Below are 15113 nucleotides of genomic sequence, written 5' to 3'. Positions count from 1 at the left end.
CCTTGATCACAAGTAACATACTAGGCCTAGTGAGTTTGAACTTCTCTCCAAATTGGTCAAACATGTGTTCTCTGCATTTAGGGAAAGTAACACATAAGCATTTACAGACACACATACACACATACACACACACGCCAATAACGTACTGGTTCAAGGAAGCACCACATTTAAGTGTTTTAAGTGTTTCTTTATGATAAAACTTGACAAATGACAGGAATGATGGGAATTGCAGAAAGGATGGCAGGCCAGTAGGGGAAGGTGCTTTTGATCTTGGAAATGTGCAACACCTCTTGGTTAATTAGACCATAGAAGGAGCTGTGGAAGGGGCACCCTATTGCTTAACACCCTGTGGCACAGACTCATTAGCTTTGTGAATTTCCTTGGATTGATTGTTAGAGCTATAACCTTAAGTTATTCCCTAGTAGTCATTCTTTGGAGCAGATATTGAGCCTTTACTTTAAACCTAGAACTGCATTTGTTATTGCTAATCCTCACAGCAGCCCTAAGAGGTCAAGTATTTGCATCATTTAGCGTTCTTTGTGGCAAGCAACAGAAACCAACACTAGTTAATTTTACCAAAAAAGGAATTTGGAATTTGTTAGGCTTGCAAGGAGGGGGACAGTTAAACATACAGGCTGCAAGGAAGAACAAGAACCAAAGCAATTTTGGGGGGTTTTATGAGCAGGAACAAATGAACAATTTGTTCAGGCAGTCTCCAGTGGCTTTTGGACCCTGGCTCAGTCCTACAAATGATGGGGTGGTGGGGTGGGGGTGGTATCTTGATTGTCCTGGCCTGAGTCACTCTTAGCCCTTAGAATACTTTGATTGACAGTCCTCCCAAAGATTGTGTGAAATGGGGGTAGGCTTTACCCAACAAAGGGAAATGAGGGATGCTGTAACCAGAAGAGGCAAGGAAAAGATGCAGCAAAGGCAAAGATCAAACGTATCTTCCACGATATCACCTTAAATTAAAGATGGAGAAAGAGATCCAATGTTTAGTTATGTTCAAATGCCAAGGCACATGTGTCAGTGACAACTCTGAGATAGGAACCTCTGTCTGCCCAATGCCCAAGAACCTGTTATTCCCCTCCTCCCTTCCTCTGTCAAGCCCTCTTTATGCTACAGAGTATAATAGCACAGAGGTGACATCCACCTTCCAGAAGATCCACAGGCTTGTGTTTATAAACCTTTTGAACTCTTCTGGGGAAATGCTTGGTTTCCATAGAAAGGAGTCAGCAACACTGCGTCTGATCTCCTTTCATGCATTTCTATTTTTTCTTTCGTGCTACCTCAGTTTTAATTTCCTTTGCTGTACCCATGCAGCCCTTGTCCCCAGTGTAAACAAGTTGGGAGGAACTGATGAGTGGGCCAGGTTGACAAGGGGAGCACGGTAAGCACAGGAGGAACCCATCCAGCAGGACGCAGCCTGGATCTATTTCGGCGGTCTCCGTGGGAACAGGGACCAGGCAGCTCAGCCGACCTTCTCCACTTGACTCTTCTCTTCTTTTATTCCTTTCTGCTCTAGCTGTCTTTCTCTCTCTGAAAATAATAGTTCCAAATAACCAAGCTTTAGGTGGTGTCAGTAGCCAGAAACATCCAAGGCTGACTAGACAGGAAGCAAAGTGTTCATTTTGAATTTAAAATGAGAAATCTAGGCCTATTTCAGGAGTTGGTAGTTGTGGGGTGGTGACCAAGTGTACAAGTTTAAGCTGATTTCTTACCCAATAACGAACACCAAATAGGTGAGCAGTGGCTTCATCAACTTTAAAAATGTGCCTGGACTAATGATCCAAGAGAAAAATACTATTCTGTTGTTATAAAACACAATCTACACAGATATATACAACTCTAAATATTCCTGGTTGATAGTTAATTTCAATATGGTTAATTCTATTTAAAGATTACACAAACGAGTTGTTTGTTTATACTGGTCATTGAGTTAAAAGTGGTACAGTTTGGGCTATGGCTTTAGTTTCTATTATTAGAAGAGATAATGTTTGTCATGTGCCTAGTGCAGTGACCAGAATGTGGACGGTGCTCAGTGAATGCTTGTTTCATTACCTTTGTGAAATAGAGTAAACTTTAATCATTGTTCATATCCTCATATACTTCACTGTTCTTATTTTTAAATGTTTCTTAACTATCAGGGGCCAAACACATGTCACTTTTCTTTCTGGAATCCATCAGTGCTTTTCATTAGCTCCTGATGTCTTACCACTCAATGTATGGTCCATGGACCAGCTGCAACAGCGTCACCTGAGAGCTTGCTGGAGCCAGAGAAACTCAGGTCCTAGCCCAGACCTCCTGAATCACAATCAGATCTTGAAGTAATTTGTTTACATTTGTATACATACTGGAGTTGGAGAAGCACTGACTTGCTGGATGAAGCTCCAGCCTCTTACACTTACACTGGAATAAGATTTTTCTCCTGACTCTCACTCCAACTCCTGCCATTTCCTTCCTTGGGATTTGAACTGAAATTCCCCAGAGACACAAAGCTGTTTCTTGTCTCTGGGCTTCTCCTGTGCTATTCTCTTTGTCTGGAATATATTTCTTCTTTTATGTCTCATTAATGCTTGCTCTTTAAGACATGCATTCATTTTTCACTCTATTTATTAAGTACGTACAATGTTCCAAGCAGTATGCTCAGGTACCCTCTCTAAGAAAGACCCCACTGAGAATGGTGACCCTCCTTTCTTGACTCTAAGGGACCAGGCATAACTCTGTCATTGATTTATTATAGGTGGCCTTCCACAATTCTCTTCATCTCCCCTGTACTTAGCATACTTCCTGGTCTTCAGAAGATGCTCAGGCAGTGTTTTGTTGGATTGAACTATTGCACTTAAAGGAACTAGTGATTGGGCTTGGACCACTAGGTGATCTCTGAAGTTATTCTTGACCCAAAGTGAGTCCTCTTTGCCCACAGACCACATCCATACACTGTCACTAGCCAGGTGCCCGAGGATAACTTCTAATTCACCCAAGGGCCCTGTGCTGGCCAGGAGCAGTAGTGACAGATTCCCATATTCATTTATACATTGAACAAATTTGAGAGTTGAGAGTCACAGGGAGAAAGGACTCAGCACAGAGACCTGAGAAGATGATCACTGTGAAAGGCACAAAATGGGCTCGTGGCTGTGGTCTCTTTGCCAAGCCTCTTCCAGTGGTAGCTACCCTGCCCTTAATCTGAGCTGCAGGCCATCTTGTGAATTAGTGACTGGAGTCGAATTTCCTACTGGTTCCCCTACCCTATGGAGAGGCACACCTGTGGGCAGCTCCAATGATGGTGACCACTTAGGGGATGGCATCTTTGTTGGCGCAGAGAGGTAGTCACAAGGGGGTAATGAAAACAAAGACTTTGCAGTGATGAGCAGAAACAGTGGAGGGACACAACATAAATGATTAGAAATAAAGTAAATGATGAGAAATAAATGAAATAAATAGAATAAGTCAATGAGAGGTGGAAGAACCTACTTAAAACTTGGATCGTGGAGCCAGGCTGTCTGAATGCAGAACCTAGCTCTGCCCATTAGGAGATGGACGATCTTGAGCAAGCTGTTAAATGTTCTATGCCGGAGTCTCCATCTGCAAAGTGGGAATAATAATAGCACGTACCTTATGAGGATTAAACAAATTATTATTCATAAAGTACTTGGAATAGTGCCTGACACATTGTAAGCACTATATTGTTTAACAACTAGAAACCACGTAATTGCTCAAAAATAAAATTCAGCACCTCATTCTCTTTTTATTATTGTAGCCTTCATGCTGGAATTCACAGTACTTCATGGGTTTTCCCTGGGTCTACGATGGGAGTGTGTACATCTTTAAGTCGTTGAGCAAGGCTTAAAAAAAGGAGCAAAAGGGAAACAGCTGCTTTGCTTTTGAAACGATTTGCCAAGCTCACATAGTTAAATTTAATGGCTGGGCGTTTTAAACCCTAGAGAACAATGTAATTTGTGTCGCTACTGCTACAAAGGATGACTTTTGGTGAGCGTTTCATTTTGGTTGCCTAAAAACCTAATTTGAACAAAGGAAGCAAAAACAAACACAAATATAGTAATGGAGAAACTCTAATTAGGCTTTGGGGAAAGATTGTCTGGTCCTGTCATGTCTTCACAGGACAAAATAAAAATAACATTGACACCTGCAAAGTTATTTTTCTCAGCAAATATTTTAATTTGTAAGTAAGATTTTGTGGAGGACTACTTATAATTCTAGGAAGTGGGAAACCGGTTCAAGAGGAGGAGGGCTGGAAACCAATATCAAATGTCTATTATGTGCTTCACTTACAGTATATCTTTTAATCCTCTCAAAACTCTGAAAAGGAGATATTTTCCCTGTTTTACAAGGGAACACCAAGGCTCAAAGAGATTAAGTAACTTAAATGAGTTCATACAACCAGTAAGTTACGTAACTAGAATTTGACTTTATGTCTGCCTGACTCTAAAACCTATGCCTGCTTCAAAAAAAAAAATTTGTAATGGAAACAAAGCATGTATATTTGAGTTTCTTCCATGTAGCTGCTAGGCATCAAATATTAAATGCTTGTGAAGTTCCAATATATCTAACACTTATCCTCAAGGAAGACAGAGATATTGCTTCAAAATAGTCTCTGCATTTTGGTAGTAATCATGGGAAATGATGATGATGATGATGATAACTGCAATGACAACAATGGCAATAATGACAAAAACTATGGAAGATAAGACAACAATCAACCAATGACCTCATCTTGGATTGGAAGCCTCAGTTTCCTCATGGTAGTACGAGAAATTCCAACTACTCAACAAAAATGAGTATCTTGTGATAAAATTCAGAAAGTGATTAAGGATGTTACTCACTCATAAGGGGAGTAAGAGGGCTTGTAGTAAACCTATGTAAGTGACTCATACCAGCTGACAGCTTGCTGAAAAGGGTTGTTTAACTGGGCATAGGTTCTTTGTAACATATATGTTTCCTATTACTATAACTCTCTAGGTCAAGAAATCACTTATCCTAGAAAAGGCAGGAAACAATTTTCTTCTTCTTGACATTGAGCCAAACAGTCAATTGAGTCTGCAAATCAACCACAGAGCACTTGCCTTTAGTTATTGTTGTTGAACACAAGGTGTGTGTATGTGTTTAGAATAGGCTTGCAAGTATCTATAAGGAAGGATCCTGGACCTTCACTGTAGAATAATCCTTGGGTCAGATGCTATACATTCTTCCTACAGTTACCATGTCAACAGAGGGGCCTATGGAATCCTAAAAAGAGAGGTACTCTAAGTTCGGAAAATCTGGAGGATAGCCTGGTCTTAACATGGTCCCTCTTGGTTTTTGACTTTGAGCAAATTGTTGGGAGGATGGGGTGAATTAATATATTTTACAATACCTTTTGAACTGAAAAAGCATTATATAATGTTTAATGAATGTAAACTGATTGTGATGTACTGGACTTTTTTTTCCCTGCTATGCCCTTCTTTTTCCTACCAGAGCTTCTACCATGCTTCTGCACCATCTAGGAAAACAAGAAATGAAGTTTCCTGGAGAGCTTGGATTTCCCTATGGTAAATCCTTCAAAAGTTGCATTTGGGTACTTGGAATAAAGTTCATTGAATTTGCTTAAATATGCATATTTCAGAGTGAAAAACTGAGAAATAGTTGGCTCTGCTGGGAAAAAGTCACATAACTATACTGATGGACATCATGATTTGGGCGACTCTGCCTTCTCCTCTGGTCCTAATTAATCCAATTTGCAAAACAGCAACTGCAAACCTTCTCTTTTTCCCTCAATCTCCTTCCCCACCTCCTCTTACACACTCTTGGCAGATGCCTATGACTTCTACCTCTTATTGGAAATAAAAGCCACCAGACAGATTTATCCCCAGCTTCCAAATTCCAGACCTACAAACTACATGCTCTCCATCCACCCCATTGTTTCCTTCAGAGTAAAATTCCAATACAGAGATCCTTTCTCCAACTAAGTTTCTGCATCCCTTTCCTTTCCAGCACCCCAAAGAACCTCATTATATCAATTATGGCTTCTCTCTTCTCTCGCCTTGACCCTTAACCCTCCACTTTCCTTAATAGATCATTTCCATCAGCACCCAATCACTGAATACCAGCATTGTCAATCTGAAAGGAAAAAAAAAGTACAGTAGAATTCCCCCATTGACAGGACAGTATTTTTTTGTTTTGTTTTTTTTTTTCATGGCTGCCTTAGCGTTCTCCCCTCTGCTTCCATGACATCCACATGCCACGGTACTCTGCTATTTTGCTATTTGGCTTCTGTTTTCAACATTCTGCCAAAACTCCTCTTGCTTGGCTCATGGATGTTCTTGCTGGTAATTTCCTTAGAATGTCTTAAGTCCTTATCTTACTTGATCCCGTAGTAACTCTCAGCACAGTCACCCACTTCTTGAAACATACATTTTCCTGTGTTTTGCAATGCCACACTCTTCCTGTTTGTCCTGCTGCTCCAGCCACCCTGGCTCAGTGTCCTTTGAGGACTCTGGCCACCACTTAAGCTTATTTGCCTCTTGGCCTCCATTACAATGGGAATGCTTCTAACTCCAAATCCTTGTGTCTGGCCGAACTCTCTTCTGAACACCTCCTGTGTCTACATGTCTGGTGGATTCTACTCAACATGGCCAAAACCACGCTCATCATTTTTTTTCCCTAAAGCTGCTCCTCCTCTATTACCAGAAACAACTTATGCAGGTCAGTTCCTCACACAAACACTTCCAGTGCTTTCCCGTTAATCCTCAAAATGAAATCCAGGCTCCATATATCTTTCAGGAAGCTTTAGGCCCTGTGCACCTCCATCTTCAGGCTCTTGACATTGACACTGTGTGAAACTCTGTGCTCCAACCATTTTGACTAATTATGGTGCCCCTGACATCTCATTTTCTTATCCACTTCTGTGTCTTTGCACAGGTCAGTCCTTCTACCTTGAATGCTCTTCCCAATCCCACTCCTGTTCTGTTGCTAACTCCTCCTCATCCCTAGATTTCATCTTAATCATTGTTTATTTCAGAAATCAATTAGAAGCCTTTCTATGCACACTGGATTTTCCCCAATAAACCATTTGCTGCATTAATCTTATTGGTTTAAGGGAAATAACAAAATTAGGATGCTACCAGCAGTTACAATCTGAGTGTTCCTTGGTACTCGTTCTCATCTCCTCTCCCCCATTTTCCCTTCCTGGGGTAGCCGAGTCACCCCTATGCTCTTGTAGCACTTCCATTCTATTTCAAATATTCTTTTATATTTGTCTGATGTTAAAAGAAAAATCTTAAGCCAAATTAAATTTAACAGAGTTCAATTGAGCAAAGAATGATTCATGAATCGGGAAGCCCCCTGAACCAGAGTAGGCTCTGAGAGACTCCAGTGCTACCACATGGTTGAAGATTTATGGACAGAAAAAGGAAAGTGACTTACAGAAAACAGAAGTCAGGTACAGAAACAGCCAGATTGTAAACAGTTTCACATTTGCCTTATGTGAACCCAGTTTCAACAGTTGGCTGCCTTTGGTTGGCCCTAACTTGGTGATTGGCACACAAGTAAATTTATAGCCTGTTTACACAATCAGTTAAGTTACAGTTTACTATGTACAGAGAAAGCTTTAGGCCAGATTTAAAATATGTAAGGAGGCAGCTGTAGGCTAAACTTAATTTAACACTCAACGGTAGGCCTTGAGCTGCTAGGGTGGTGCTAGAGATTTAAAGCAGTCCATACATGTTTGTTGAATTGAACTGACGTGAAACACAATTTGTTATGGCTCCATAATACCCCCTTATTAACATGGGTAGTAGATACTATACTTGACTTAGCTATTCTCCTATTTTAGACATTAAGGTTTTGTTGTCGTTAAGTATTATGAATAATTCTGTGATGAAGGTCTTCGTGATTTAAGCCTGTTTCCATTGTTTCCGATTATTAACATGATTAACGTGAGTCCTAAAAGTGGAGTTACTCAGAAAAAGTGTATGATCATCTTAAAGTCTTTGACTATACATTGTCAAGTTGCTTTCCAAAATTTTTGCACAATTAAAATTACCGTTTACATGACCATTGACAACTTGCATTTCAAACCCTTATGTAGTGTGCATACACATCTGAAAACATCATCTCATTGGAAGAGTTGCAATAGCTGCCTGAGTGTATCGTTTACCTACACTGAGAATGCTGACTGAGTGGGGAATATTGTGGAGTGTGAAGGGCTTGAGCTGGAATCCTGCAAGTCTGTAAAAGAAAATAAAGAATATTTAAAGGCCCTGCACAGAGAGTGCAATCTACCAGCAGGCGGTAGAAAAGGGCAGAATTCAGGGGCTGTGATGGTTAATGCTGAGTGTCAACTTGATTGGATTGAAGAATACAAAGCATTGATCTTGGGTGTGTCTGTGAGAGTGTCGCCAAAGGAGATTAACATTTGAGTCAGTGGGCTGGGAAAGGCAGACCCACCCTTAATCTGGGTGGGCACCATCTAATCAACTGTCAGCGTGGCCAGAATATAAGCAGGCAGAAAAATGTGTAAAGAGAGACTGGCCTAGACTCCGAGCCTACATCTTTCTCCTATGCTGGGTGCTTCCTGTCCTCAAACATCAGACTCCAAGTTCAGTTTTGGAACTCGGTCTGGCTCTCCTTGCTCCTCAGCCTGTAGATGGCCTGTTGTGGGACCTCGTGATCATGTGAGTTAATCCTTAAGAAACTCATATATATATTCCCTTAGTTCCGTCCTTCTAGAGAACGCTAATACAGGGGCTGAGGGTTTTTAAAATTTTTTTGTTCATTTCCTCCTCAGCTTCCTCAACACAGAATATTGATTGCTAATAATGAATGTCAAAGGTTATCATGTAATGTATAGATAAGGCAAAAAGACTTCTTTCAGTTTATTTCATTGTGACCAGAATGATGATATTTGTTGGGTCATCTGTTATGAGTCACAATAGCTCTGTTACTAGCAATCACATTAGAATGTTGAGACATAAGAAACATATGAATCCCCCACGTTGGTGACTAAGAATTTGGTTCTCCTTTTGTTCAATTAGGATATTACTTCTGCCTAATGACCTTTTTCCTTATTCTTCTTGTTGGTTCCCTACTGCACCAGCCACCCTGGCTCAGTCTTCTTTAAGGACTCTTGCCCCTTGTTAAGCTCTTTTCCTCCTTGGCTTCTTCCATTACAATCTGAATGCTTGTAACTCCAAATCCATGTGCCTGGACAAGTTCTCTTCTGAACACCTTTTGTATCTACCTGCCTGGTAGACTCTACTCATGTCTGATCCAATAGCTAGCCATGAGTCCTGGGTGCCTTGGCCCCAGCTGGGCCTCCCAGGCCTTTCTGCAGTATGATAGAGGCCACAGGCCAAGTCTCCCATTGGCTTATTTGTGGGCTTCAGCCTCATTCCATGCAGAAAAGGGATTGAGATTATCAAATGACAGGATGGAGCCATGGTTGGTAGGAGAGGTTATCACCAAAAATGGTGATTAGAGAGCAGAACATGAAGACGGAAGATGAGTGTCCTCTCAGGGAAGGATGCTTAGGCCCTAAATGGTCAGTGTGATAAGGGTAAGAAGAGAAGGACTAATAGAGATACCATCTGAGCATGGTCTGTGTCTACACACAGGCCAACTATTTTGAAATAAATTTAATTCAACAAATATTTTTTAAGACTGTGCCAGGAAAACAATGAGAACACAGTCCTCACCCTCCGAAAGCTCTTAGTCTACTAACGTAGATAAAGGTAGTATATACACCAGTAAAAATAGAATGCATTAATGAAAGAAGCATGGAAGAAAGGTGGGAATGCTTGCCTATCAGAGGGCCAGAGAGGTGACATATAAGTTACATTTTCTCGGTAGTTATTTTCAGGGTTAACAAATAGAGAAACAGAAAAGAACTTTTGTGAAGTCATGAAGGAGAAAAACACCATGAAGTGTTTGGGAACCATATGCAGTATGGTATTGCTGAAGAGTAACATGCAAAGTGAGGATTATGAAGATATGATTACAATGTGAATCTGGAGCAGTTTTCCTGGATCAGTTGACAAAGGGCCCTGTGGAAAGCACAGTTTCATCTGCAGGAAATCAGTAACTGGAGAATGGCTGGAAGGAATGGGCCTGCAGTTAGCAGAGGTTGGGAGTGCAGGTTCTGGGATCAGACAGCTGGCATTGATATTCTAGACCTGTCAGGTCTCAGCTCTGTGCTTTGGGCAAGTTTCTTAGCCTCTCAAAGCCTAAGTTTTCTCAGTTTTATAAGACAATATAGTAAGCGTGTCTACGTCATCGATTTGTTGTAAGGATGAAATGAGAATAATGTCTAAAAACAAGGTATTAGTATTATCATCATTGCCATCGTCATTTTCTTTTCTTTTTTTTTTTTTTACTACTACTGGGTTTTCATTGCAAAGGGTGATTTTTAAAGGGAGAGAAAAAATAGAAGACACAACTAGTTAAGAATCTATTGCAGTATTCCAGACCAGATGGGGAGAGCATAAACAGAGTCTATGAAGCAGGCTGATAGAAGAAATGGGGGAAGTATAATCAATTGTATCTAATGACTCCAAAGAGAGAGGAGTGAAGAATGACTTTCATATTTCTGAGTTAGAAGACGAGCAGACAAATGATGTTACCATGGTAAATAAGAATAAAGAGAAAATAAATTTGTTTTCAAATCCCTTGTCTGAAATAATCATAACAAAAACAATAGCTTACATTTTATGTATACCATGTGCCATGAGCTGGTCTCAGCACTTTACATATAATTTACATATAATAATTGCACCTAACAACTAGTTGGAATAGGTAACATTTTAATTTCAAGTTCCCAGAAGAGGAAACTGAAACCCAGAGAGGTTAAGTAATTTGCCTGATATTTCACAGTCAGGAAAATGGCAGTGTGGGTTTTTTTAATGGTTTTTTTTTTTTTTGAGACAGAGTTTCACTCTTGTTGCACAGGCTGGAGTGCAATGGCACGATCTTGGCTCACCTCCTCCTCTGCGTCCTGTGTTCAAGCGATTCTCCTGCCTCTCCTGGGATTACGGGCATGTGCCACCATGCCCGGCCAATTTTGAACACAGACAGCCTGCGTCCAGAATCCCTGCTCTTTCCCTGTATACCACATGGCCTCCTGTGCACGATCCAGAGGAGACATCGAGGTGTTGGATACATGGGCCCAGGGTGCAGCAGAAAAGCATTGCCCCAGTGCACAGCCATATCCGTATGCCGTTGGCACATGGATTGGAACAAAACCATGGAACTCGATGAAGGTATGGCCTAAGAAGATCAAGAAGCTAAGGAGGACCAGCATTATAGGATGGGCCAGAAGAGTAGATCCAACAAGTGTTAACCTATGGGAGAATGTCAGGGTAAAGCATGTTGTCAACATGACCCTATGCCATAGAGACATCAGGGCTGATTAATGTATCAGAGAAAGACAGAGAGAGTAAAGGAGAGAGAGACTGATATGGTTTGGCTGTGTCCCCACCCAAATCTCATCTTGAATTGTAATCCCCAGGATTCCCACGTATCAAGGGAGGGATCCAGTGGGAGGTTATTGGATCATGGAGGTGGTTTCCTCATGCTGTTCTCGTGGTAGTGAGTGAGTTCTCATGAGATCCGATGGTTTTATAAGGCAGTTTTCCCTGCTCTTGCACGCTGTCTCTGTCGCCTGCCATCATGTAAGACATGTCTCTTCCCCTTCTGCCATGATTGTAAGTTTCCTGACATCTCCCCAGCCATGGGGAACTGAGTCAGTTAAATCTCTTTTCTTTATAAATTGCTCAGTCTCAGGTAGTATCTTTATAGCAATGTGAGAATGGAGTAATACACAGGCTCAGAAAAGTTCCTTGCATTTGGCAATTGAGAGAATAATGGCATGATGACTTTTGTCAGAAAAGTTTGTGATCAGGAGGTGGGGGTGGAATTCTGACTTGGGTGGGCCAGAGGAACTCAACGGTGGAAGAATAAGTGGTGACATCATAAATTGACACCTGTGAGAAATGGTGGATGAACTGAATAAAGTGTAGGGTATTTAGCTTGTCATGATTGTCCCTGAGAAACAGGTTGCAGGAATGCTACTTGCATTGAATAATTTTATTGGTTATCATTTAATTCCTTTACGTTGATTTCTTTAGTTCCCTATCAGAGACAAGCTCAAACTACACACAATAAATACATCACGGACTTCTCCTTCTCTTTATTTCGCTTCACTCTGGGCAAATGAAAGACAATAAATAAATATTGTGGATCTTGGTATTTAATGGTTTATAATCAGATAATTGTTCACTGTCCAGTACTCACTGTTCCTAATGCCCCCTAATCCTTCAGGCATCACAGATATGAAGTGGATTTGGTATCTGATGCCTTTCTTTTTTTTGTTTGTCAAATGAATGAATGAATGAACCTAGTCCAATCATCTGTTTCCAAAAAGGATGCCGCAAAGAACACTGGAATAAGATTCTAACTTCAGGCCTGTGAATTATCTGAAAGCCTACTCTAGTGTTTAATCACCTGAATCATCAGGGAGTTTATTCTTCAATTTCATGTAATTATAATATTTTCAAACCATTTGCTCTAGATTGGCCTTCAGGAGAGGGCCAGAAATCAGCCTCCTGCAGCCTGCAAAGTTGGTGCCGGGCTGCTCCATTGCTCATTCCTGGATTCCTGGATGGAAACTCTCAACCCAACCTCATGCTGCCTCCAAAGCCTCCCTCCTCTGCCATGTGTCTTCTCCCTCCAGGCCTCCACTTGGGCAGGGTGAATGGGCTCTCCTCTCACCAGTATCTGCTCTCAACAGCAGCAGCCTCTTCTCCTTTGCTAAATCAATCCCTAAATCAATCCCCATCTACTTTGCATTTGAAAAACATGAAAAAAACGTGGCCCTTGATATCGCCTGTTTTATTTTTTGTTTTTGTTGTTTACGCCTTTGCAATTTTTTCCCTCTATAATTGTAGTAGGGCCTTGGGAGTGAAAGATAATAAACAGCTTCTATTTGTCATCTTTTTTTCTTCCACATTCCTTATGAACAAAATTTGTTTCCAGGCTTTGGGGGGTCATGACAAGGTTATAAGTTATGAGTCTACAGAGTCTTTGGGTATGCGCTGCCATCTGGATCTACTGTACCAGGGGCTGGCCAGAGTGTATCTTTCCAAAGGAGTCCTGCATCTGCCTGCTTAGGGGATGATCTAGCATTTCCAGCAGACCTGGAGAGGACAGAAGGGGTTGGATTGAGGAACCTGGAAAATCTTGAAAATAGAGGGGGCTTCACGTCATAGCCCAAATGCCTTAGCTTATGAACTGATTCACTAGAGAGCCCTTTTGGAGGGAAAGTAGCAGGCATGTTTTCTGTTCTATCTATGTCTTTTATCCTACTGTAAGCAAGAAAAAAACAGGCCTGTCAGTTCTTTATCCCCAGCAAGACCCAAGCTGGACTTGCATTATTTCTCACTGAAGAAATCCACACTCACTGGACTGAGTAGGAAAAGAAAATAACAGACTATTTCAATAAACTGTGAGGCCTAAATGACTGGATTACCTAGGTCCTATTGAGGCAGAATTTATAGAAAAACAGACTAGAGAGTTAATGAAAATGTAATGAGAAGTCTTCAGGAGATAAAATAAGGGAACATAAAATTTCTGGAATTAAAAAAAAATGCCTAATTTCTAGATGTAAAGTTAAGAGATGAACTCGAAAAGAGAGCAGTTCCTGATGAAAATCACATTGGTTATCAGAAAGATCAAGTGGAGGAAATAGCTCACAACCCAGAGCACAGATGCAAAAATATGGGAACCATAGATGAAAAGACAAAAGACATGGAAGACATAGGTGTGCATTTAAGAAAAAAATTAATGGCCAGGCGCGGTGGCTCACGCCTATAATCCCAGCACTTTGGGAGGCTGAGGAGGGCAGATCACGAGATCAGGAGATCGAGACCATCCTGGCTAACACGGTGAAACCCCGTCTCTACTAAAAATACAAAAAATTAGGCGCGGTGGCGGGCGCCTGTAGTCCCAACTACTCGGGAGGCTGAGGCAGGAGAATGGCGTGAACCCGGGAGGCGGAGCTTGCAGTGAGCCGAGATAGCGCCACTGCACTCCAGCCTGGGTGACAGAGCGAGACTCCGTCTCAAAACGCGCGCGCGCACACACACACACACACACACACACACACACACACACACACACACACAAAGAAATTAATATATGGAAGATAAATACTGATCAACAAATAATAATAATAGATGAAACTTCCCTGTGCTGAACGAGACCTTGTTTTCGGTTCAGCTAACACCAGGAAGTTGTAATAACAATGACAAAGAAATCAATCTCATCCAAGTGAGTCTTCTGAAGTCCGGTAAGATAAAGTTTCATAAACTTCCCCGTGCAAAGAAAGGGCTGTTACATAAAGAGGAGAATGAGACTAGCATCAGTCTCACTACAGTACTGGAAACTGGAAAACAGTAAAGATTTACAAAATTTTGAGATGAATCACAATGTCATTTAAATGTGAGAACAGAGGAAAGCCATTACTAAAAATGCTATGGCCCACTCTCTTTAAGGAAACACTCTTATTTATATATTCCAACCAAACCGAATTTAAGGATAACCTAGATCTCAGGACAGGAGAAGATGAAGAATACAAGAAACCGCAGTGAGCAGTCCTGTAAAACACATAGTGAAGTCTAAAGGATGGTGGTCATGTGGCTGTGAACTGTAATGTGAGGTAAGTAATAATTCCCTAACAGAAAAGAAAGGCTGCATGTCTCTGTATGAAATCCTATCTGTATTCCCAGAAGTAAGCACTTGCTAATATATACTGAATAGATACTTAGGTTAAGAGTTCAGTTTTAAATAAGTCTCAACAAAGTTGGTGCCAGAGCAGATTAATAAAAATCTTGATATGGGGATGATTACTTTAAATTACCACATATCTATGATTTTGTGACTTAAAAATTAGGAAACTGCTAGCTAAGAGAGAGAATTTCCTAATTTCTAGAATTAGAGTGGAAATTTAAAATAATACAGCAAATTAGGAAAAAAAGTAAGAAGAAACAACAAAATAATTATCAACATAAAGTAAAATGGAAAAATAAAACAAAAGATACTAAGTATCACAATGAAAGTGAAGA

General features: G+C 40.9%; 1 protein-coding gene across 5 annotated transcripts in view; it reads left to right on the top strand.

The window, feature by feature from the left end:
* Positions 1-13265, top strand: part of LOC117975644 (uncharacterized) — a 401045-nt gene extending 387780 nt beyond the window's left edge. For 2 of the 5 annotated variants that reach the window (XM_063595841.1, XM_034936870.3), the window contains exons 3-4: positions 10942-11252; positions 12563-13265. In XM_063595841.1, coding sequence (XP_063451911.1) covers positions 11030-11252; positions 12563-13161 — 822 coding nt within the window. In that variant the 5' untranslated portion in view covers positions 10942-11029 and the 3' untranslated portion in view covers positions 13162-13265. Of the gene's footprint in view, positions 1-9808 lie in introns of those variants that run through there. The other 3 variants (XM_034936871.3, XR_010109640.1, XR_010109639.1) reach the window with 3 other exon arrangements.
* Positions 13266-15113: the final 1848 nt, after the last annotated feature.

Source organism: Pan paniscus, chromosome 14 (assembly GCF_029289425.2).
Source record: "Pan paniscus chromosome 14, NHGRI_mPanPan1-v2.0_pri, whole genome shotgun sequence".
Classification (NCBI taxonomy): Eukaryota; Metazoa; Chordata; class Mammalia; order Primates; family Hominidae; genus Pan; species Pan paniscus.
Note: the sequence above shows the minus strand (reverse complement) of the source record. Positions and strands in the feature narration are given on the sequence as shown.